The sequence below is a fragment of the Delphinus delphis genome, chromosome 3 (genome assembly GCF_949987515.2).
Source record: "Delphinus delphis chromosome 3, mDelDel1.2, whole genome shotgun sequence".
Classification (NCBI taxonomy): Eukaryota; Metazoa; Chordata; class Mammalia; order Artiodactyla; family Delphinidae; genus Delphinus; species Delphinus delphis.
In genome coordinates this window covers 18,270,007-18,293,100 of record NC_082685.1, presented here as the reverse complement: position 1 = coordinate 18,293,100, position 23,094 = coordinate 18,270,007, and the positions used below count along the sequence as shown (strand labels likewise).

At 53.0% G+C, this 23,094-nt stretch overlaps 1 protein-coding gene across 1 annotated transcript in view; it reads left to right on the top strand.

Annotated features, from left to right (window-relative positions):
* Positions 1-7,782: 7,782 nt before the first annotated feature.
* The window catches only part of ADAMTS2 (ADAM metallopeptidase with thrombospondin type 1 motif 2), a 245,389-nt gene continuing 230,077 nt past the window's right edge, over positions 7,783-23,094 (top strand). Inside the window, exons 1-2 of the mRNA XM_060008222.1 lie at positions 7,783-7,918; positions 8,922-9,316. Coding sequence (XP_059864205.1) covers positions 7,795-7,918; positions 8,922-9,316 — 519 coding nt within the window. The 5' untranslated portion in view covers positions 7,783-7,794. The remainder of the gene's footprint in view (positions 7,919-8,921; positions 9,317-23,094) is intronic.

Genomic DNA, 23,094 nt, shown 5'->3' with positions numbered 1-23,094 from the left:
CTCCACTGCTTTAGGCAAAAAACAGGGGCTGATAGGAAGGAGGCTCCGAAGGCCTCAGAGGAGCACTCAGAGAAGCTCACTTTGTGGGTGATGAGTTCTCTGGCTCTGGAGTGAGTCATGAGGTCTGGTCTGGCTCTGTCCCTGGGGGCTATCATCTCTAAGGCTCAGCTTCTTCATCTGAAAGTGGGAATGTTGCATTTCCACCTGGTGGGATGTAGTAAGGATCAAGGGAGGTAGTTTATTTAAGAGCTCTGCTAATTCACCAACAGAGCTGCGGGCTTGCAGGGAATACTGTGATTGACAAAACACAGCCTGGTACATAGAGGTGCTTCCCAAGGGCACACTGCCCCCGGTGTCTTCACTGGGAAGAGGAAACTGTGGGGCCCATGTTGGCCAGTCATATTTGACCAGGGCACACAGGGATGGTCACGGGACATGGATGTGTGAGATCCTTGTCCTGAAAAGGGAGCCAGGAAGCCCCAGGGCTCACCATTGTCCTAGTGAGTGCTCCCAGCTCCCAGAGCATTTTGAGATGAACACAATCTTGCTTCATTCTCCTACTTAAATCTCCCACTTAGAACAAAATGCAACCTGCAGGCCAAGGCCCTGCCTCATCTATGATCCCCTGGTTGCCTCTCTCTCTTCATCTCTTCCTTCTTTCACTACCTTCTGGCTTCACCACTCTTCTTTCCCTGGAGCAGTAAAAGCTCTTTCCTGCCTTAGGGCCTTTACGTGTGCTGGTCTCTCTGCTTGAGATGTTCATTGCTTAGATTGCCCTTTTCTGGTTACTTCTCTCTGATCAGCTTTCAGCTTTCCTCCATCTTCCTCTCCCTTGTCCCATGCATTCTATATCATGAACCTCGTTTTATTTTCTTCATAGCATCTATCTTTCAAATTTATCTTATTTTTTTAAAATTCACTCTGCAAATATTTACTGAGTGCCCACTATGTGCCAGGCTGTTTTTTGTCAATCACAGTATTTCCTGCAATTCTTCAGCAAGGTTCCTTATTAGGCCATGGCATCCCAGTCACCCATGTCCTGCAGTACAGCCAAGGTTTAGTTCTAAAGTCAGTGATGATATGAAAAAAGCACGTGGTCAACATACTTTGGAAAATTTCCAATCCACACAGCTTTGCATCTATAGGCCAATGCTGAACTACGCACAGCTGGGTACAGGGAGTGATGGAGAGCAAAACTAGCTAAGGTATGGAGGGCTTCATATTGTGTTAAATCATTTAATTCTCCAAGCCACTCTGTGAAGTAGGTGATATTACACTGCTCATTATACAGTTTAAGAAACTGAGGCATGGGGAGGATAAGTAAGTTTCTCAAGGTCACATGATTGGAAAGTGACTGACAGAGCCCGAGCAACCTGTCGCAGGGCTGCTATGAGGAGTTGAAATCAAATATCCTGGAGAGCCATCATGAAATTCCCCTCCCAGCAGCCCTCAGGGAGCAAGGCCTCCACTGCCCAGGATGGCAACACTGACAGGGTATGGGAGGGAACACTCTCATTAGGAGATCTGCCTTGTTATTCTAAAGTAATACCTATGTTTTCAGCTGCCAGTGTGAATTGAGGGCTCTCACGTTCATCCTGCATTGAAAATGAGGGTGTGCCAGGCCCCAAGCTCTTCCTGACCCTGGGAGGAAGGCGTGTGGTCCCAGCCCTGCAGATGAGGAAACGGAGAGTGGAGAGACTGGGCACCATGTGAGATCACAGTGTGCAAGGGGCTGGAGATGCTCCATCTGACTTTTGGGAGAGAAAGTCACTAGACTCAACAGCTCAATTTCAGGCCTGATCCTAAGGGTGTTGCCACTGTGCCAGAGACAGGTGGCCAGGTCTGGGCTAGAGGGCGTGGCAGGGAAGAGGGGCAGATTCCTTTTCCTAATGAGAGGGTAGATGGAGCGATGACTGCTTTGTTGTGGGGGTAAGGGAAAGGAGGGGCCTCAGATGCCCCTGGGGCCCAGGAGGGAGAAGAGGTGCCAGATGTGAGCCCAGGAGGCTGCGGGTGGGGTGGAGGTGGGGGCTGTGAGGAGCTGGGTCTCTGAGACACCTCGATGGAGATGCCTAGGGGTTACTGTATTTACAGGTGGATGGACCTGGCTGGGGTGGTCTGTGAATAGACTCTTGAACCCATGGGAAAGGGTAAGATTGCCCAGGATGGGTGGGGCTGGGACATAGGTGAAGAGGAGTCATGTGTATGAAGAGAGAGTGGCATCCATTGGGACTGGCCCTGAGGAGTGGCCAGAGGCTTTGGGGACAGTGTGAAGGGTAAAGCCCTTTCCTGAGGGGCAGCCTGGAGCCAGATTTGTAGAGAGCATGCAAGGGATGATTTATTTTACCCAAAACAAAAAAAACCTTTAAAACATTGCAGAAAAGATACAGGTATATCTCTCTTATTTATTTATTTTTTGAATGATCAAAAGATGGGGACACTAATTTGCAGGGCTCCACTTTAAATATCCTGCAGACTTTGTGTCGGGTCTCAGCATTTCTTCAGAGGAGGAACCATCTGAAACTGGGAGGGAGACAGTCAAGAAGCACCCTCCTGTTAGCGATGGGGACTTTGCTAAGGGAGAGGCCTCCTAGCACCCCCCGGAGGGGCAGAGGGTCCCCAGGGAGTCTCCAACAGCAGCAGTGGTGGCCAAAGGCCCTCAACCCTGCATCCAGAATTTCTTCCCACTGGGTCTTGGCCTTTGGATTCCATGGTTAGTGCTACTGCCAGCCCCAGCCAGAAGCTTTAGCCTCTTTAAGGCCCACATCCTAGATGCCGTGAACCCTGCAGGGTTAGGCAGGACTGCAGTGGAAGGAACTTGACAAAAAGAGAAGGCAATCGAGAGAGAATAAAGCTCTGGAGGCCAGGGATCCTGGGGTTTAGCAGGGCATTGGCCAGGGCCACCCGTTGACATGCCCCAGATTGTAAGTGAGGAAATGTCCAGTTAAACTTACAAAGGATTTGAACACAAAATACCACAATGTAATAGGATTGTGTCCTTCACAAGTTACATACAGGATTTATATGTAAAGAAATTAATTCTCCAGGCTCTGTAGATGATGTCATCTGGGAATGGGATAAACAAAAAGTCCAGTGAAGAACATAGTCTTTCAACAGACGGGGTAAGCCGGGAACTGTGCCATGCTCTCATTTGGACATAAGGGCAAGCGAAGTGCTGGGGGGCATTGGGGCTGACCCCTAACATGTTTCTGTCCCAGATTGTTACACCCCCGCCCCTTGTCAGCAGCTGGTTCAGCAATGGGCATGTGAGCCAGTCTTGGCCCACAGATCAGAGGGGAGTCAGCTGGTCCAACTGGGAGAGGGGAGGACACCTGCATGTGGTTTGGTCATCCTGCTACCTGGTTGAGCTCCGGAGCTGTCATACCCGCAGACCTCCCGCATTTCCTTATGGTTTAAGCAGGCTGGGTTATTTGCATCCAGGGGCATCTTAAGGGACCCAGAGGCCTTTCTCAAATGGGAAGCCTGGACCAAATGTCCCTCCTGACTTCTGTGAGAGGCCAGACACAGCTAGACCCTGATCCAAGTAGACCCAGCACCTCACTACCTGCCACATCCAGACATCTCCTTGAAAAATCTTGGGCCTTGCTGTCTCTCTGCCATGTTGAGCACTTGTTGACAGTCACAGATGGGCACTGAGCTTTATCTTTCCCCAGGTCGTTACTGCTTAGATTGAGCCTGAGCCTCCAGCTTGTGTCTCCCTGTAGAAGTGTTGAATGAGCCAGGATCCCCAAGCCTCCAAACCTCAAGCACCTTGCTTTTTACTTCCAGGCAGAACTGACTGCAGTGGGGGTGGGACACCTCTGTGTGAAACATGGCAATGAAAACAATTGTTGTCTGGACACCACCTACATTTCCTCTTTTGCCTGACACAGATCCCTGTCCGGGGATGCTCAAGAAACTGCAAGAACCACACCCCCAAAGGCCACCTGGCCACCATATTCTGCTTAATTAGCATTATTGCTTACCAAGGCCGCTCCTGGCCAGAACTCTGCCTGTGCATCTGACGGGGCCACTGCACCCGCTGTTTGCCAACAGCAGAGGGGGGCAGAACTGCTGTCTTCAGAGGCCCTTTGACAAGGTCGCCAAGTCCTCACGGCTTGTTATGCTCAGCATACGGGTCCCCAGAGGACTAGAAAAGTCTAGATCCCTTCCCACAACCCCCGGGAGCTTGCTTCTCGGGAGAGAGGGCAACGAACCCTCACTACTTCCATCTGCTTGTAGCCTGCAGTGCGGGCAGGTCCTGCCAAGGATGGTGACCTCGTCAAAGGGCAGAAGCACTTCTAGTTTCCATGTGGCCGCCAGGGGACAGGAATGGCTCTGATGAAGTCTGTGCTGGCACATGTGGCCTGGAAGTCAGAGATGGGCTGAGAGCCCCGCTTCTCCTTTTCAGAATAACGCAGGGCACTGCTCCCACCAGAGAGCTTGGGCAGGCACAGGGCAAGAAACGTTTCTTAACGTTCCTGCTTGGAGGCATGTGCGGTGATTTATGACACCCAAGATGACCAGGAAATGTGCCCATCTCTTTCTGCTCCTCACATTGTTGGGAAGATTTTAAAGGGACTGGAGGGCTCAAGCTCACCCTGAGTTGTTCTCATCCCTTCCCCACAACATGGGGCTGTTCTAGATCAGCGTTGCAACTCATCCTTCAGGGATCAGACTGGTAACAACCATGAACAAAAGGCAGGTATAGGACAATAGGGAGTGGTAGGGACTGTCAAGTAGGAGCGTGAAAGCCAGACCTAAGGACACTCAAGTTCAATTAAAATCAAACACACATGACATGCACTTAATAAGTGTTCCAGCTGAGTTTGTTCTGTGGTCCTTGGGTTGTCTTTGGGATCTAGACTGAATAAGTAGACTTGAACAAAGAACCACTGGGGATTTCTGTGTTCCACTTTCACCTGAAGTAGAAGAAGGGGGAACAGAGAGGCAAGCACCAGTGGGTGGGGTAGCCTTTTCCAGAAGAGGAATAAGAGAGATCTGAACCATGCAGGTTTGAAGAAGTAGGGGTGACTCTTGTTTTTTTTTTTTTTTGAGCTGAGGACAAGTGATCAGGAAGCTGGGATGAGTCCACAAGGGCCCCCCACATGGAGGATTCAACCATAAACTGTGATGCATGTGTGCTTGGATCTTCCACTCAGCCTAGAGGGGTGTCATTGTAGGGACTAAAGATGGGATGGTTAAGGGCCGTGGTCTGCCTTCCACTCATGAGGGGTCTCTGTCTGGGTGGAGCCCCAAGAAGCTGGGAGTAATTTGGGAAGGAACAGTTGCCAGGAGTGACTCAGGAGTGTCAGAGAGACAAACCTTCTTTCCAAAAAGATATTCTAGAGCTGGTTTTCCAAAGTGTGCAACATAATTTTGTTACATGGACCCATCAGAAAATATCATCAACTTGCGAAGTGAGAGAGTCGGTCATTTTCAATTCTCCTTTTGTCCTTCTGATTGCATCAAAGGAAAGGGCTTTGCTTCTTCTAGTCTGTCTCACCACTTTTCCAACACTTGTTAATCAGCTTCAGCCTCCGTGCCTTTTGCAGGCAATAGTATTTACAATTTGATAACAGCTTTTTGTTTCATGTATTTATTTTTGGCAGATGGCAAGATGTTGGCTTTCCCATTTACGGTAGTGATTTAAAGTCTCCTTTAAAAACTTAAGTACAGTATAAAGAAATAATGGTGGTGGTAGGAGGATTATGGTAGTCACCATAAACCTGGCAGGGAAGCAAGTGAGGTAGTAGAACATCACCCTCATCAAATAGGTGAGGCTGCTGCTTGGGTCTCATTCATCTTTTGAGGTGGATGAAAGCATGACAGCCACAGGGGGAATGAGTGGAAGTGTCGTGGATTCCAAGACAGCACCTAGCTGGACCCAGCTCTGGGCTGCCTGGCTTCCTCAGCCTTCAGGGTTCGACCCATGCCACTTCTTCTTCGACCCATGCCAAGTCCTCCAGGATACCTGGCTCTGGAGTCATCTCTCTTCCCATACACTGATCCCCATCCACTTTCTCTGGAACCATCAGAGGTTACAAAAGTGGATGCCTTCTGTGGGTAAGGGAAGGGAACCTACAGCAACCTGCAGGGCATTTGCCCCACTTAATGGCTGATAAGCAGAAATGCAGGCCCAGTGTGGTCACACTTTCCAATTTCTCAAAAGAAGTCAGAAGTCTAAATTCTTATGTGAAATGTTACCATTTTTAACACTGACAACAGATGTTCACCATGCCTGGGGGCTGGATCCTGTTTGGGCACCCTCAGGGGTCACAGAGGAAAGCTTCCAGGTGAAGATGGCCATCAAGCTTCAGTGCCCTCTGAAAATGATGGGTCCTGAAAATGATGGAACTGAGAATATGAAATCACAGCTAGAGCAAGTTGTGTAAGTCATGTGTTATACCCATAAGACTGGGCCCTTCTGGTGGGCAGGGAGGGACCTGAGTCATCAGGCCCTGCCTGACCAAGGCCAGCCCCAAAGCACTGGCCACACAGGCCTGGGGCAGAGTGAATCCAAAAGGACAGGTGTCCACCCTCCAGGGAAGTGAGGCAGAAGTCTGGGGTCACATAGCAGAGGTGTTCCCACAGACACATGCTTGGGAGTGGGCTCCCAAGGGGAGGGAAGGCCATTGTGCTGGGGGACAGTAGACTTGGTGGGACAGGCAATGAGGATTGTGCTGGAGAGGAGTCCGGCTGGGAATGGGCTTTGACAGCAAACTGGCTCCAGGGTGGAGAGGGATGCCTTGGATGCTGAGTTGGGAAAGGTGGGCAGAGTGTAGAGAGGCTATTTCAGGCAGAGCCTGGGGGTGTGCAAAGACCAGGCGTCTAGACTCCCATGTAGGATTCAGGACAGGTGAGGGAGGCAACCTGACTGAGCTCTAGCAGGTGGAGCCCAGGTCTAGGTGGAGGAGACTGTGCTCAGAGGCTGCAATGGAGGGTTGGGGAGGCAGACGGAGGGGGAGAGGGACTTCAGGCAAAGAGGAGCTGGAGACTGAGGGAAACTTGCCTCTCTCTGTAAGGGTAAAAGTTGATCTTTGGGGTGGCTCTTGTGGTGCATGCACCCTCCTGGTAAAACTGTTTTTCAGCCTCTGGGGTCTCTAACTGGTCAAAAGGCCTGGCTCAGCCCCATGGACCAGTAATCAGGCCTCCCCACCCCTTCCCAGCTCTGCTCCCTATCCTGCCCCCAGGGCGCACAGAGAGGGAGAGGCGGCCCCTCGCGCCCCAGGGCTGACGGTTGGGACCCGGGTGCTCCGAGGACTCTTTGGGTGGGGATGCTCGGGCGGGCTTTAGCTCCTCCGAGGTTTCGCGCCACGAGTGCGCGGGGCGCCGCAGAGGGTGGCCAGCAGCGGGGCTCTCCCGACCCGGCCCGCGGCGTTTTTACGCCGCCGCCTCGGGGTGTCTCTGCTTCGTTACGAGCCGGGAACCGCGGCGGCGACGGCGCGAGGAGGGGAGCGGGCGGTGGCGGCGGTGGCGGCGGCGGCGGCGGCGGCGGCAGCGGCGGCCGCGCCAAGAAGCGCCGGGTCACCGCAGGCTGAGGCGCCCGCCGTCCCCGCCCTCCCCCTCTCTCGCCTTCTCCCTCCCTCCCGCCTCCCTCTCTCGCTCGCTCCTTCCCTCTCCCCGCCTCCCTCCGCTCTCCCCCGCCCTCCTCTCCGCGCCTCGCCTCCTCCGCCCCGCGCCCTGCGGTGCTGCAGCTGCGGGCGGCTCCAGCTGCCCCCAGATGTGGGCTGGGCGGCGCGCGGGGAACTTTCGCGCCGGCTGCGAGTGCGGGGCCCCGGCTGCGGTCCGGCTGCCATGGATCCGCCGGCGGGAGCCGCTCGCCGCCTGCTCTGCCCCGCGCTGCTGCTGCTACTGCTGCCGCTCCTGCTACCGCCGCTGCCCGCGGACGCCCGGCTCGCCGCCGCCGCCGACCCCCCAGGTAGGTGCGGCGCGGCCCTCACGCTTCGCGACCCCAGTCGGCCGGGCTCCTCCCCGCCCTGCGTGCCTCACCGCCCCCTCCCCAGGCGTCGTCCAGCCTGACTTGGGCAAACTCCGCGCGCCCCGCCCGGGGCCAAGTTGGCCAACTTCGGGGCCGGGTTGGTCGCGCAGGGGGCGCCCTGCGGCGCACCTGGGCGTCTCGGGTTGCGGGGAGCCTCGGAGCGCTCGCGGCTCCCGGGACGCGGAGCGTGGAGACGGAGGGCCGGGAAAGCCCCGCGGCGGAGAGCGCAGCGCCAGCCCCAGCGTGTCCGGGGGAGCCAGGGAGAGGCTGCGCCCCGGCTCGCGTCCGGGGACGCTCGGGAGGAGTCGGGTGCGGAGCGCGCCGCCTTGGGCCCTGAGGATTGGCTGGGGCGACCCGGAGGGGATCCTCGAAGATCTGAGGGACCCTCCTTCACCCTCCCTGCCCTCGGGCACGCGGGGAGGGTGGCCGGCAGCGGGCTAACCCGGAGCTGTACACGGAGGACAGGCCGCCAGTGCCCGGGGGAGCCGAGTCCTCGCCGCTCCGGAGGCGAGCGGTGAGGGCAGTCGGGCGGCGGGGACTGCTGAAGGGGTAGAGGCATACGGGTAGGGGGCCAGCCGGGAATAGCTTCGGAGCAGCCCCACGTACTGCCGAGGACGGTAGGTTCAAGGGGTGGAGGATGCTCTGACCGGGCCGTCCCTTGGGGAACTGCGAGGAGCCGCGGAGCCCCAACCCGGAACGGGGCAGAGTGCAGAGCTCTTGGCTGGGCGGGTTCTAGAGGGGGTCGGCCCGGGGTCGGCGGGGGTCGGGAGTGGCGGCCCTGTTAACGCCCCTTCCCGGTTGGAAGAAGGCTAGTTTCTGGGGGTTGCCTAGCGGAATGCCCTTCCCTTCGCAGTGGGGGAGGGGTTTGTGAGGATGCTGGACTCGGTGGCGGGGCCCTGGGGTTCCCAGGTCTCGACTGGTCTAACGTCCCTTCCCATTGCAGGCTGGCCCCAGGGGCACGGAGCGGAGCGCATCCTGGCGGTGCCGGTGCGCACTGACGCTCAGGGCCTCTTGGTGTCCCACGTGGTGTCGGCGGCGACGGCGCAGGCTGGGGTACGGGCCCGCAGGGCCGCCCCTGTCCAGATCCCGGGTTTCTCTGGAGGCAGCGAGGAGGACCCTGGCGGCCGCCTCTTCTACAATGTCACGGTCTTCGGCCGAGACCTGCACCTGCGGCTGCGGCCCAATGCCCGCCTCGTGGCGCCCGGGGCCACGGTGGAGTGGCAGAGCGAGTCGGGCGCCACCCGCGTGGAGCCCCTGCTTGGGACCTGCCTCTACGTCGGAGACGTGGCCGGCCTGGCTGAAGCCTCCTCTGTGGCGCTCAGCAACTGCGACGGGCTGGTGAGTACGCACTTCTCTCCCTTCTTTCTGTCCATTGCCCTCTCCTGGGCTTTGGAAGCTGTTTATCTGGGAGGCCCCTGGGAGGGCAAGGCCTGTATTGAAGACCTTCTCTGCACCCTTGTGCTTAGGGACCACTGGGTGCAGACTGAAGGGGTTGGCTCTAAGGCAAGTTGTTTCAATTGGACCGAGAGGGTGATTTATGCAGAGGGAAGGCCACATTTCCAAAGCACTTATCAAGTAGCAAAGTGTGGTCTCCCTTATGCCTGCAGGCACAGGTCTTCATCTTGCATCCAGGTGTGTGTATATCTCTGTGAGTGCGTGCGTCTGCACATGTGTTTTGGAATGGGTACTAGTATCTGAGTACCTGTGTACTTGTGTGAACATGTGAATGTGCCATTGTGTCTTGTCCACGTGTGTATCTGCAGGTTTCTGTTCATTTGTGTGTCTGTGTGTGTTGCTGTGCATTGTGGCATGTGTGACATTTGTGTGGGGGCATGTGTGCTGGCAGTTGGTCTTCTCGTTTCTGTGTGTGCAAGTGGTGCCAGCCTAGGGACCAGGCAGTGGTGCTGAAATACCCAGTTATCCCTCTGCCCCCTGGCTGACCGGGAACCACTGATTTTTATGCTGTGGTTTCCTGTTGGACTTCAGCTGGTTATTTGAAAAGTTGGTTTTCTCTCTCTATTTTGAGCCAAGGGGAGCATTTGGAAATGCAAGCTCTGGTGCCCATGGGAAAGCCCTGAAGGACAAGAGAGGCTGGGGAGTGGGTCCCTTTTGGGACTGCCTGGGCCACTTAATGTGACCAGAGCCCTGGGAAGTTCTCCTGCTTCTGAGGGCCTAGGGGGACCATGGCCTGGCATAAGGGGTCCTTGGAGGAAGCCTGGATCAATGCTCAGGGAGGAGGCTGACATTGGCAGTGCTCCGTCCGGCCACCCTGAGGCCTGACACGTGGCAGAAGCCACTGCAGTTTTCTATTTTGGATTGGGTGTGTGGTGGTCAGGCTGGCTGTGCTGGCCAGACATCTGAAGCCGCCCACCATGGGTTCCGTTCTAATTGCTGCTCAGGGGACTCCTACTCTTAGCAAGTGGCCTCTCTCCCAGTCCTGCTGGCCCCTAAGCCCCCTGTCCTCCGTCTCGCCCTGCAGGCTGCAGAGCCAGCAATTACACGGAGCCCCACAACCGCTGGCGTTCTTTTTATGGAGACACAGGAAATGTCACTTGTTGCTTCGGAAAATCACTGCCTTTGGCTGGATTTAGTTAGAACCTGGGTGTACTGCAAACAACTATAAATGTCCTTGGAGGAGTTGGGTTAACACGGTGCAGCCCTTTATATCCTTGTTGCCTCTGAGGCTGCCCTGGACCTCATACGTGTGTCTCATTTTACACTGGAGGTGAATTTCCTAAATAAAAGGAAATTGGTGCTGGGGGCTCGGGGGGGGGGTGGCCTGGGCTGGGGTGGGGGAGTTGACATGGAGGTAGTCTGTTGCTGGGCCAACTCCTGTGTGCTAAGTAATACTTGATGGAGAGCATTTCAGGGAGGCTTTGTACATGCATCGTTCATTCTGTGATTTGTTTGTTCAGCCAGCACCTCCAAGCGCCGTTGTCCACTGTGCTGGTCAGAGATGTAGCTGGCCTGGTGCCCACCTGGGGCACACATGCTCAGCTGATGGGCTGGGGCCCACTCTGGTCAGGGCTTGGAAAACGTGCTCCTGGCGGCTATTTGAAGAATGAGTTGCCGGGGGCAAATGCACATAGAGAAGAGCATATGCAGAGAAGTACCAGGTGTGTATCGGCTTGGTCAGAACAGGTGCAGTGAGATGTCATGTGTACTGGACACACACCGGCAGAAGTGCAAGACACAGCTGGAGAGAAGACTGGAGTTGGAAGAGGGACTGGCGTCTACCTGAGTGGCCTTGAATGTTGTCAGTGAAAACTGGCCTTGAGATAGTGGGGCAGCATCATTAGTTCTTCTTCTCTTTTTCCTTCTTTCTTTTTCGCGTGTGTGTGTCTGTTCTGATCTTATACACTTAATTCCTTAGCCCGTTAAGTCCCTCTGTTGCATCAGTGATAGGCCCACTTGCTAAGGGCCCGGGGTTTAAACATCATGTTTCTGGTCCTCAGAGACCCTGTTGGGGAGGATTCTTCATCCCTGGTTTACAGATGGGCAGCTGAGGTTCTGGGAGGTTGAGTGACTTGCCCAAGGCCACACAGCCTGTGGTGGCAGGAGTCTGGCCTGGTTCTGTCCAGCCCCTTCTGCCATGGTGCTCCCAAGTCTGGGTGGGTAGAAGCACCTGAGGTGTAGTAATAGAAGCTGCAATCCCTAGGCACTCCCTCTCGATAGTCATTACAAGGCTACATGCATCTCATCCTCCCAGCAGCCATGCCACACAGTACCCCTTCCTCTGCAGCCCTACTCTTCCTTCACAGATAGTGAAACACACTGAAGCAGGTGTGTCAGGCTGCAGTGTGTGCAGATCCCCAAGGATCTTGTTAAAATTCAGATTCTGAGTCTGTATGTCTGGGGTGGGGTTCAAGGTTCTGCATTTTTAATAAGCTACCAGGCTTGTGCTCCTGGGCTTTGGGACTGCCCTTTGAGAAGCAAAGCGCTACACCCCCATTGCTGCAAAGGAGTACTACAGGATTACACCACAAGTTTCTCTGGGCAAATGCGGTTCAGTGGACAACTGGTGTGGGAAACGCTGCACCTTTGCTTTCAGCCTGGGAGATTTAAGGAGGCCCACTGGGTTCTCTGAGAAGTTCTGTAATAAAGAAACCTCTTGAACTCCATGTAATGCAGTACTTCCCATGCAGATGGGACCATCAACACCTTCTTTGCAGAACATGTGGAACTAGCCTTCCTGGAAGACGTGTGGAGAAACCATGGAGCAGGGTCACAGCAGGCAGCTGTGGTCTTACAGCTTAAGTTTAGATGCTTAGGTGGGACAAGCCTCTCCCAAGAGCCATAGGCCCTTTCAGGCCTATCGTCCTGCTCCTGGCCTGGGACACACATTTGCTCATATACTTGCTTGGTCCCGAATTTGTTTCTCTGCCTTAAAGGAAGGCGGTAGTAGCTTTGTTTTCTGTGGACCGGAGTCTCCTAATCTATTCAGCCCGAGGGGATTCTTAGGATCAGCATCCTTTCAGTCACAAGCGAAGGAAAACTCAAGTCAAATTAGTTTAAACAGAAACGGGCAATTAGCAGCTCACATAATGGTCAGTCTTTAGGCATGGCTGGATCCAGGTGCTCCTGTCATTAGGACTCTTGCTGTCTCTTGCCTCTGCCTTCTTATGTGTTGGCTTTGTTCTCAGGTGGAGTCCTTCTGTGGTAAGTCAAGGGGCCCCACCGGTGCTGGCTGACATTTTTTTCTGATAATTCCAGCTGAGTCCTGGGTAGCACTCTCTTCAGGCTGGGGCCAGATGCTCCCATGAGAATCAGGACATGAGGTTTGCAGAACCCCATGGATGGAGAGTGTAAGGGGTTCTGCTCCCTATAATAATATGAGGTTGGAACCTGGGTGTGCCAAGGTGAAAATTCTACTAGAATCAGGTAGACGTACAGATTCAGGAAATGCCACATGCTTCATAAGACATACCATATACTTTATTTCCAGAGAGGTTGGTAGGTGTAGTTTCCAGGTTCTTTTACGGTCACTAGACAGGTATTGTTCATCATATTCACAGGGAAAGGTTAACATTTGCCTTTTCACAATGGGTGAGAAAGTAATGCTTAACAAAGGATTCTTGTATATCTCATTGCTATGGAAGAGTTTTCTAGTACCTCTCAGGCCACATGATAGGTGTACTAATTTCACATCATTCTTACATGCTCATTAAAAACCCAATGAGAAGCCTGTTGACATAAAAAGTAATAACAGAACTTCACAGTTCACTGTGCCCTTATTATGTGCCAGGCTTTCTTCTGAGCACCTTATGCTGTATCACCTTGATTAATCCTCACAGCACCCTATGGTATATGCTGATATTATCCCCATTTTACAGATGAATAAACCGAGATAGCTTACTTCAAGCTTTGCAGTCTGTATTTAAACGCATGTCTGTTTGGTTCCAAGCCCAGCTCACTACATGTATTGCATTTTTTGCACACCAACAAAAAGAATAAAAATGAAGAAATGCATTTCTTTAAAACATTTCTAGTCAACTCCTGGAGACCTTCTCAGTCAGCGGCATTGACTGTTGTCAGTGTCAGTGAGTGGGAGCTGAGAGCAGGTCTGGTGGCCAAGTGGCTTGGTGACTTGGCGCTGACTTGCTCTGGACCGCAGCTCCTTTCAGGTGGCCTGAGTCCTCATGGCTAGGTGATGGCAGTGGGGACTCCAGTAGGATGGAAGCACCCAGCCATACCTCTGTCTCCTTCATGCAGTGCAGCTCAGGGGACCTCTCTGGCCTGATGTTTCTGGTTGGCAAGGCCATTGGTGGAAGAGTCCATGGGCTGGGCAGTGACTCTGTGAGGCAGGCTCAAGGGTTGCTGCCTTGTGGGCTGGCGCTCCCCTGCTGGGCTGCCATCCTGGCCAGGCACCTGCTCTGTATAGTCTTGATGGGCATTAAAAGTCACTAAGGGCCACAGAGAGAAGTCATTTCCTGGACTAAGGGACTGAATTAATTGAGTTTCATTTCTCCTAAAAAGGCTGCTATCTTTTAGGCCACACACTGGGCTCCAGCTGGTTCAGGTGCTGGAATGTGGAGGGCAGGTGCAGCAGGCTTGAGCTGCAGGGCTGGGGGTGAGAGGTATGTGGGACTTGCAACTGCCCTTTGTAGGGTCTTCCTACCTTTCACCTTGCCTTGGCAGTGCCTGGAGGGCAATGGGAAGGTCTCAGGAACACCAAAGAGGGGCTGCGGGAACGTCCGGGTTCCCTGGGTGTTGGGGCTGCTCAGGTCAGAGGAGCAGAGGTACCTGCTTGGCCCCTGTTCTTGGCAGTCTACACAGCTGCCCAGGGTGGTCTCAGCCTCCTCCATGGCTTATTATTCTCCTTGTTGTTTAAGACTCATTCAGTTTAAGTGGCAGAAAACCAATTTGGATGAAACAAACAAGGGATGTCAAGGGCCCAGTTATCCTTGGGGTCCTAAGGAGTTCCAGCTTCAGGCGTGGCTGGATCTAGCGGATTCAGGGCTGCTTTTAGAACATGCTTTCTGCCTTTCAGCTCTGTCAGTGTCTGTGTTCATCTCAGGATGGCTCTCCCCATGTGGGGTCCACCAGCAGCTCCTGGCTTAACTTGTCTTCCACGGTAGCAATGTCTTGGAAATGGAGAGCACTCCTTTTTGGATGGTTCTTGCTAGAGTCCTGGAGAGGGTTCTGTTGGGTCCTACTTAGGTTATAGGCCCACCTTTAAATCAATCACTGTGATGTGGGCCTGGCCAGAGTCTCTTGCCCCTCTTTGGGGTTGAGAGTGAGGGTCAGGTCCCCAAACTCTGGAATGGATTGGGGTTTTATCATAAAAGCAAGAGGAAGGACCAGTGTGCTGGGCTGCCACTCTCCACCCAGACTTCAAGCCCTGCATCTGGCCCGAATCTCTTTCTGTGCTCCAGACTTGCCTGCCCAGCTGCCTTGGGGGCTCTTTCCCTGAGTGACCCCATGCTTCTGAAATGGAACACAGGTCTCTCTACTCTCTTCCAGACCTCACCCTTCACTTGGGCAGGAATCCCAGGATCGCCCTTCCCCTCCCACTCCATGACTGCCACATCCAGCCAGTCATCGTCCTAGACATATCCGGACGTCATCCCAGTTCCCATCTTTCCACCACACTTAACTCCAAGCCCCGACTTCTGCCCATGTGATCCTTAGCCACTCCAAATTGGAGCAACTCTTTCCCATCACAGCTGCCAGACTGATTTTTGTCACTCCTTTGCTTAAGACCTTTCTTAAGTGGTGGTCTTAAGTCTTTCTTAAGTGGTGGTCTTAAGTGGTTCTTATTGCCCTTAAAAAAAATCCAAACCCAGAAAAAAAAAATTCAAAACCTGACATACAAGGCCTTTCATGACCTGACCCAGTAGCCTTCAGCCTTGTCTGTCACTGTGTCCCGCCTCATGCCTGTGCTCCAGTCACATCAAGCTTTCAGTTTCTCCACCACTGGACACTCCCATCCTAGGGTCTTTGCACAGGCTGTGCCCTCGCCTGGACCACTCTTATCCCTCCCTCTTTACCTGGCTCACTCTGTAGGGCTCAGCTAAATGGCACTTCATCCAGGAAGCTGTCCTGGACATTCACATGCCACGTTGTACCCCATGCTTCTTCGGTAACTTGTACTATGAGCAACTTGTACCTGGGCCCACAGGGCCATGCTGCACCTGGGTGGAGCTCAGCTAGGGGCCATGAAATGAGTGTGCCTGGGGAGTGGGGGCTGGAAGCCTGTGAAGTTCCTTGCCCCCTAAGACCCTGTGCCCCATGCCCAGGGGTGGCCCACCTCTCCTTGTATGCTTTGCTGCAGACCCCAGAATGTCCACACTCAGTGGGGTAGGCCCCCTTGGAGAACGGCCAAAAGCTCTGCTTCCTTTCCCGCAGGAAAGCACTTGTGCATACGTGTGGTTTTGCACAGTTTTCTTGCCCCCACTTTGGGGTTCATGAAACGTGAGTTCAAAACCCGTGGTCTAAATGAAACTAAGTAAGGAGGGAAGCCCCTCTGGGCCTGTTTGGAGGAGGGTTGGAGGTGGTGAAGAGACCTTGGACTGGGCTCTGGCAGGTCATCATGCAACTCTGGGCAAATACTCCCACCATGAGCCTCGGTTTGTCCAGTGACAAGTGGGGCTGCATCAATTATTTCTGAGACCCTTCTAGGGCAACTCTGGGTTTCTTAGGGGCCAAATGGGGACAAGTTGAGGGATCGGGCTGATGGAGAGGTGGGGACCCTGGCTAGTCTATGCCCTGCCTCCCTTGATAGATTGTTGGCCCTCAGGAGCATGGGCTCCTTGCTGCCGGACCTATGGATGTTTCTTCAGAGAAGCTGCATTTCTGAGTCGGTTGATATCACGTGGGCAAATGACTCCAGTGTGAATCCAGTGAGCTCTGAGGTCCCCTGACTGGGCCTCCAGAGGCATATGTGGAAATGTTGAGAGCTATGCTGGCAGCAGGATCATTAGATGGGCCTGGGCTCCCTGAAGGCAGGGGCTGTCTTCGAGAACTTGCTGAGAACCCAGCCTTACTTCATCACAGCTACCCCATGCCCTCTTCTGGGGCATCCACAACCTCCTGTCTGGCCTCCTCACCACTTCTCACTGAGTGCCATTTGGCGGGAGGGAAGCGGCTTCCCAGGGGCTCTTCCCTGCTGGGACTGGGGAGGGATGTGCACTGACCTGTGGCTGCCATGGTGGAGGCTGGCTTGTCAGGAGTTTGTGCTAGGGATGGCAGAGCAGCAGCCCACGGCCCCTGCCCACCTCATGGTGGCCCCTCAGAATGGCGTAGGCATGTCTGTGGTCTGAAACCCAGACTCAGCAGGCTTCAGCAAATATGGCATCTGAAGGCACTTACAGTTGTCCAAATCTTAGAGACAGGGGGTAGAGTGGAGGTTGTCAGGGGCTGAAGGAAGGAGATGGGGCGTTGTTGTTTCGTGGATACAGAACTTCAGTTTTACAAGAAGGAAAGAGTTCTGGAGATAGATGGTGGTGATCATTGCACAACATTATGAATATATTTAATACCACTGAATTGTACACTTAAAAGTGGTTAAGATGGTAAATTTTATGTTACACGTTTTTATTTTATTTTTAATATTTATTTATTTGGTTGTGCCGGGTTTTAGTTGCGGCTCGTGGGCTCCTTAGTTGTGGCTCACTGGCTCCTTAGTTGTAGTACGTGACTCCTTAGTTGTGGCAGGTAGGCTCCTTAGTAGTGGCTCGTCGGCTCCTTAGTTGTGGCATGCAAACTCTTAGTTGCGGCATGCCTGTGGAATCTAGTTCCCTGCCCAGGGATTGAACCCAGGCCCCCTGCATTGGAAATGCGGAGTCTTATCCACTGCACCACCAGGGAAGTCCCTGTTATATGTATTTTACCACACACACACAAAAGGCATCTGAGGACTGGTGGGATTGGGTAGGTAATTCAGGGGTGGAGTGGTGCCCCTGCTCGCCCAGCTCCCTCTCCCCAGTGTGACTCTGTTCCTTGGTGGACCATTGGCTGTAGTTGCACCCACACCCTCACATTCCCCAGGTATAACCAGGTGCAAAGGGAAACAGACTACTTTTTGGAGGTTCCTGCTACAGTTCTGACTTCACTCTGAATGGACAGGCTTAGGTCATGGGACCTTTCCATAGCCAATCACTGTGGCCCAGCAATGCACAGTGCAGGAGCATAGTGAAGCCTGACTAGACCCCTCATGAAGGCCAGCATAGCTGGTCACCGATCTCTGAGCCTCAGCCCAAGGAGGCCAGCTCTTTCTGGACCGTCTTCTGTCACATTGCCATCCCTGCCCTGACTCCACTGCCTGGTTGTGTGTTTATGACATTGGTTCCCGAGTGTAAGGATGCTGCTCCTTCAGGTGTTGGCAGGTTTCAGGTTTCCCCTGCCTGATGGCCAGCCTTGACTGCCTATCCCCCCATATCCCCAGCACTTAGTGAGTGAGGAGTGACCCAGCATCAGCTGGGAGGCGGGGGAAGGCTGGGTCTTCACCCAGGCCTGCTGTGAGGACCACAAATGCCACAACCTGCGTGAGTAGAGAAGTCATCGAAGGGCTCATCTGCTCTGAGCCACAGGGATGCCCCCTGTCCCCCCCCACCATGGCCTGGTGTGTCCACTCAGCATAGAGGATGGCTTTGCTGTGTGGTGGCCTGAGCTGTGGCCTGGGCCTCCTCATTCTGGTCTCTGAGATCTGTAGGGTCAAGTATGCATGGGGCCTCTCTTGGGACCATGGGTCTGTACTGGCAGGCAGATGTGTCCTTGCTTATCCCTACTGCCCTCCTGCACTCGGGCAGGCTGGGGGGTTTTGTGTTGCTGCCAGAACACAGCAGGCTGCTGGTGTGTGTGAATGTGTGTGCATGTTCCTATACACGGGATGTGTGTGTATATGTATGTGGAAATGTGTGCATGTGTATGCATATCTGTATGAGTATGATGTGTGTGCATGTGAGTGTGTGTGGGTATCTGTGCGTGTGCCTGTGTGCATTTAAGTAAGCACGTGTGCGAGTGTGTGTATTCAAGTGTGAGTGTGCATGTGTGGTCATGTATGTTCTTGGCAGGGGTTTCCTGCAGGGGAGGGGACTGAGGTGGGATGGAGGTACTTAGGGGACGACTCCAGCCCCCTGAATCTTGGTGCCGCCTTGAGCCCCCCCTCCCCACAGTGGCAGGCATTCTGGAATGGGAGGGCCCAGGTAGGAACCTCTCGCTCTACTGCCTATGTTTCATATTAAATGTCAGCTGTCCATTGGGTCTGCTGTGCTGCCGTTAATATGGAGCAGTTATTACTGAGCCTGGAGCCGGCTCCTCAGGCTGATGCGTGAATTTCAGTTACACTGCATGTCTACTCCAGGGCCTGTGGAGAGGGGCACACAGCTTCTGCTCCGAGGCAGAGGAAACCCTAGCGTCTAGGACCAAGGCTCAGGCAGGCTCTGCACTGCCCTACCCTGCCCTTTACATTTCAGTGTTTGCCATGGTGAGCAGTGGACTTATTGTGGGCTGGAGGCTGCCATGTCACATGGTCAGCTTTTCCCTGCGCAGCTGGGCAGCCTGGACAAGGGCCACAAACACTGCCAAACATCAGTTCCTTGGATTGCCAACCTCACTGGGCTTTGGAAGGGTGGGTGCACTTAGCCCAGGCCCCAGGTTTGGGAAGTGTTGGCCGTTCCTGTGTTTCATTGCATCTAAGGTGCCATCAATTATAGGGCGCCACAAGAAAGAGGGGACACTCCCAACTAAACCACACCACTGCACCTTAACCGTAGTCCCGTGAGGCGTAGGCATCAGCCACCCCGCCTCTAGTTGCTCTGAGTGGTGGGCTGTTTTTCCTGGCTTGCTCACTTTGCTTACTTAGTGTGTGACTGGCTTCGTCCACTTCTGGGTGTCTTCCTCTCTTTGGCAAAGGAATGAGGTTGCAGTCCTTCCTCCAGGGACATTTCTCATGATGCCAAAGCTACACACTCTGTTGTCTCCGTGCCTTTCTGCATACACTGTAATTTTTTACATCACAGTGTGACTTCTTGAAGACATTTTGGGTGGGAAGGGTCTCAACACAAGAAATGCTGACCCTACAAGTAACTCAAGCGAAGTAACGGCAGTACGAAACACCGTGGCAGAGTTGGTGTGTGCCAGGCAATGCCAGCCACCCCATGGCTGCTGCCAGCTGCTGGCAGTGATAAGACCCATTGATTTCATCCTGAGTTTAGATGTGGTAAATGTGAAAAATGGGTGTCTTAGAGTCCCAGACACATAGTTTTATTATGATGATGATGTTACAAGTGATTTCAGGACCTAAGAGCCGGCACGTAATTCCCATGCTGGGGAAGCAGGGCAGCGGCAGAGACTGGGCTGTTCAAACTGGAGGGACAAGCCCTTGCCAGCTCTGTGAGCAGAACATTCAAAGATTTATCTTTGAGGGACTTCCCTGATGGGACGCGGGTTCGATCCCTGGTCGGGGAACTAATTTCCCACATGCCACGGGGCAACTAAACCCGCGCACCACAAAGAGGATCCCGCGTGCCGCAACGAGGATCCTGCGTGCCGCAATGAGGATCCCGCGTGCCGCAATAAGGATCCCACGTGCCGCAACTAACACATGGCACAGCCAAACAGTAAAAACGACAACAAGAAAAGATTCATCTTTGAGCCTGGATATTTCTCCTTTGAAGACAGGGATTGGAACCACATGGCAAATAAGGTGTATTTATGTTTCACACAAGGTATGTCTAAGGCTCAGCGGTGGCCAGTCTGATTGACACAGAGCTTCTGGAGGTATGATAGAAACTGGCTCAAGAGCTGTGAGTATGTATAATTTTTTAAATGAATTATGCCACATACTGTCTCCAGTCAGTTGCAAATGAAACCTCAGGTCTGATATCACAGATAAATTCTTTTTTTCTTTCATCCTCTTCTTGTACCAGTACTGAATTCTGTTCATTATAAGAGCTTTAAAGCTCTAATATCTAAAGTACTGGCTACTTGACAGCTGTGCTGTTCACTACTATGGTAGCTACAAGCCACTTGAAGCTGTTGGCTATTTGAGATGTGGCTGGTCTGAACTGAGAGGTGCTCTTGAGTGTAAAATATACTCCAGAATTCAAAGACTTAGTACCCAAAAAAAGAATAAATAAAATATCTAATTGATAAATTTAAAGTATTGATTACAGGTTAAAATAATAATAGATTGGATGTATTGGGTTAAGTAAAATATATTGCCGAAATTAATTTCACCTTTTTTTTTTAACATGGCTACATGTGACATTCTTATTACATTTCTGCTGGATACTGCTGCTTTGAAACATCTGGCTGTATACTCCCCATTTCGCTGTTATTCTTTTGCAAAATTTTCTTGGCTGGTCACATCTGTTTATTTTTTCAATTGAATTTTAGAATTGTTTTGTCAGGTTAGAAAAATCCCTTGTGAATTTGATTGACATTAAATTAAACTTAGAAACCAATTAAAGGAGGAATGGACAAAATTTGTAGTATTTACCAGGAACATGGTGTGTTTTTCGATCGATTTAATTCTGCTTTGATGTTGCTTAGTAAAGTATTAAACATTTTTTATATGGGTCACCTATTGTTTTAAATCACGGCCATTTCAAGGATTTTTTTCTTTTTGCCATTGTGAATTGAATCATTTCCATCTATCACTGGTATACAGGATGGCTATTGATTTTTATATAATTATCTTTTATCAGGATGCTTGATTGAACTCATTAATTTTTTTGTTTTGAACTCATTAATTCTAATACATCTTTGTGAATTCCCTTGGGTTTTCTGTGTATACAGTTGTACTGTCTGTAGACTATGGTAATTCTGGAGGCTCATTTTCAATCTGTGCCATCTAGAACCTTTGGAGTAACGTTAAGTAACAGCAGCGGCTTTGCGTATCCCTTTCTGCACCTGACTCTGATGGGGACACCCCTGGCGTTTCTCTGCTTGCTCGTGGACTAAGATGGATTTCATGCGAAGGCAGTATCCTTTGAATTCTAGTTTTCATCAGCAAAGGAGCTGAAATCTAGATAAAATATGTCTAACCCTCACACTGCCACCACCCTCCTTAAAGGCTAAAGGCATTGCAGCTCCCAGGGGCTGTGTCTCCTGCTGTCCTGGACCTCAGAGCTGTTGCCAGTTCTCCTCAGTTGCAAGCTTGCTGGCCCAGAATACAAGCCAGCCCCTGTGTACAGCTGTCAGCCACTCACAGGAAGCGTTTGTGGGGTGTGGGGAGCTTTGCCGAGGAAGGTGGAGGAGGCTGCACCGCCCAGCCGTGCAGGTGGTTCCCTGTAGAACAGGGACAGGTTCTTAGAAAGCCCATCTGTGGGGGAATTGTCATTTTGAAGGCAGGTTCCCCTCCTCTCAGTGATGTCTCTCCCATCCTCCAATTTCTCTGGGGCAAGCCTCCTGGCTTCTCCTCTCCTGAGTCTTACAGAAGACTTTGTCCCCCTTTCTGAGTCACTGGTACCTGCCGACCCAGGCCCCCTACGTCCCGCTGTTACCTTTATTCCCACATGCTTCTAGAAGGTCTTTTTCCAAAGACTGTTGCCCCCTAGAGGAAATCTGTGGCCTGTAAAAATAAATTTGTTTTCCATCATGTTATCTGTCTGCCCACAGACAGGCATGGGTTTTGGGCAGCTTTGAACAATGCCTGTGCCTAGGTCTCACCCTGAGAGATTCTGACTCATCAGACCTGGGCAGGACCTGGGGGTCAGGAGGTGTGAGGACAGAACCAGGTTCAGGACCCTGCACTTCTTTTGCTGGCCTGTGACCCTCAGTTTCCCTACTTGCGATGCCACCTGCCTCAGAGGGCGTCTGTCTGTGAGGGAGTGACAGGGAATGAGGCTGGCTGGCCTCAGTCCAAAGGAATGTCGTGGGGAGATTGGGGCGAAAGGAGATGATGGCCAAGAGGGATGGCCAGGCCTCCAGGTGGCCTGGGACCAGGGGAGCTGCCTTTGGGGTGGTGGCTCCTGACCCTCTCTGCCCTGGGTCCCTCACCTAGGAATTCAGAGGGAGGACACCCTGCCTTTCATGGCCATTCCAAAGGCTGGCTCTGCACGCTGCAGGCACGTGGAACTCAGTGGACACTGATGCCACAGATCCTGTCAGCAGGGTAGGCACAGGGACGTCCTGCTCCTTGAAGCCCCCCCAACCAGACCGCAGGCCCTATGAGGCTCCCAACCTTATCCCCTCCCTTCTGCTCCCTGCACCCGCCGGCTGGCCATTAGCCACTGGCCTGAGCTCACTAGCTCCAAGCTGGGGTCTGGGCATCCGGGTGTGTGGGTCCATCACAGCCTGGAGTGGCTTGTCTGAGACCCGCATGCACAGAGCAAGGAGAGGTCCTGGCTCCGGGCTCAGCTCAGCTGACAGAGGGCGGACCTGTGTCTCCTGAGCAGCTACCAAACAGGGAGAGGTGGAGGGTCTGGGGGTAGTGCTGGATCCTGGCTCAAAGGCCCCTGGCATCCCTTCTCTCCCTCTCTCTTCCCCGCCTTACCCTTCCCTCCCCTCCCCTCTTGTCCCTTGCTTCCCCTCTGTCTCTTTCTCTCTTCCCCCATCCTCCCCTTCACTCCTCACTCCACCCCTCCCTTCCTCCTTTTTTCTCCCCTCTTCTCTTTCCTCCCTTCTTTCCACTCCCTCCCTCCCCCTCCCTTCCTTTCCCTCCTCCCTCT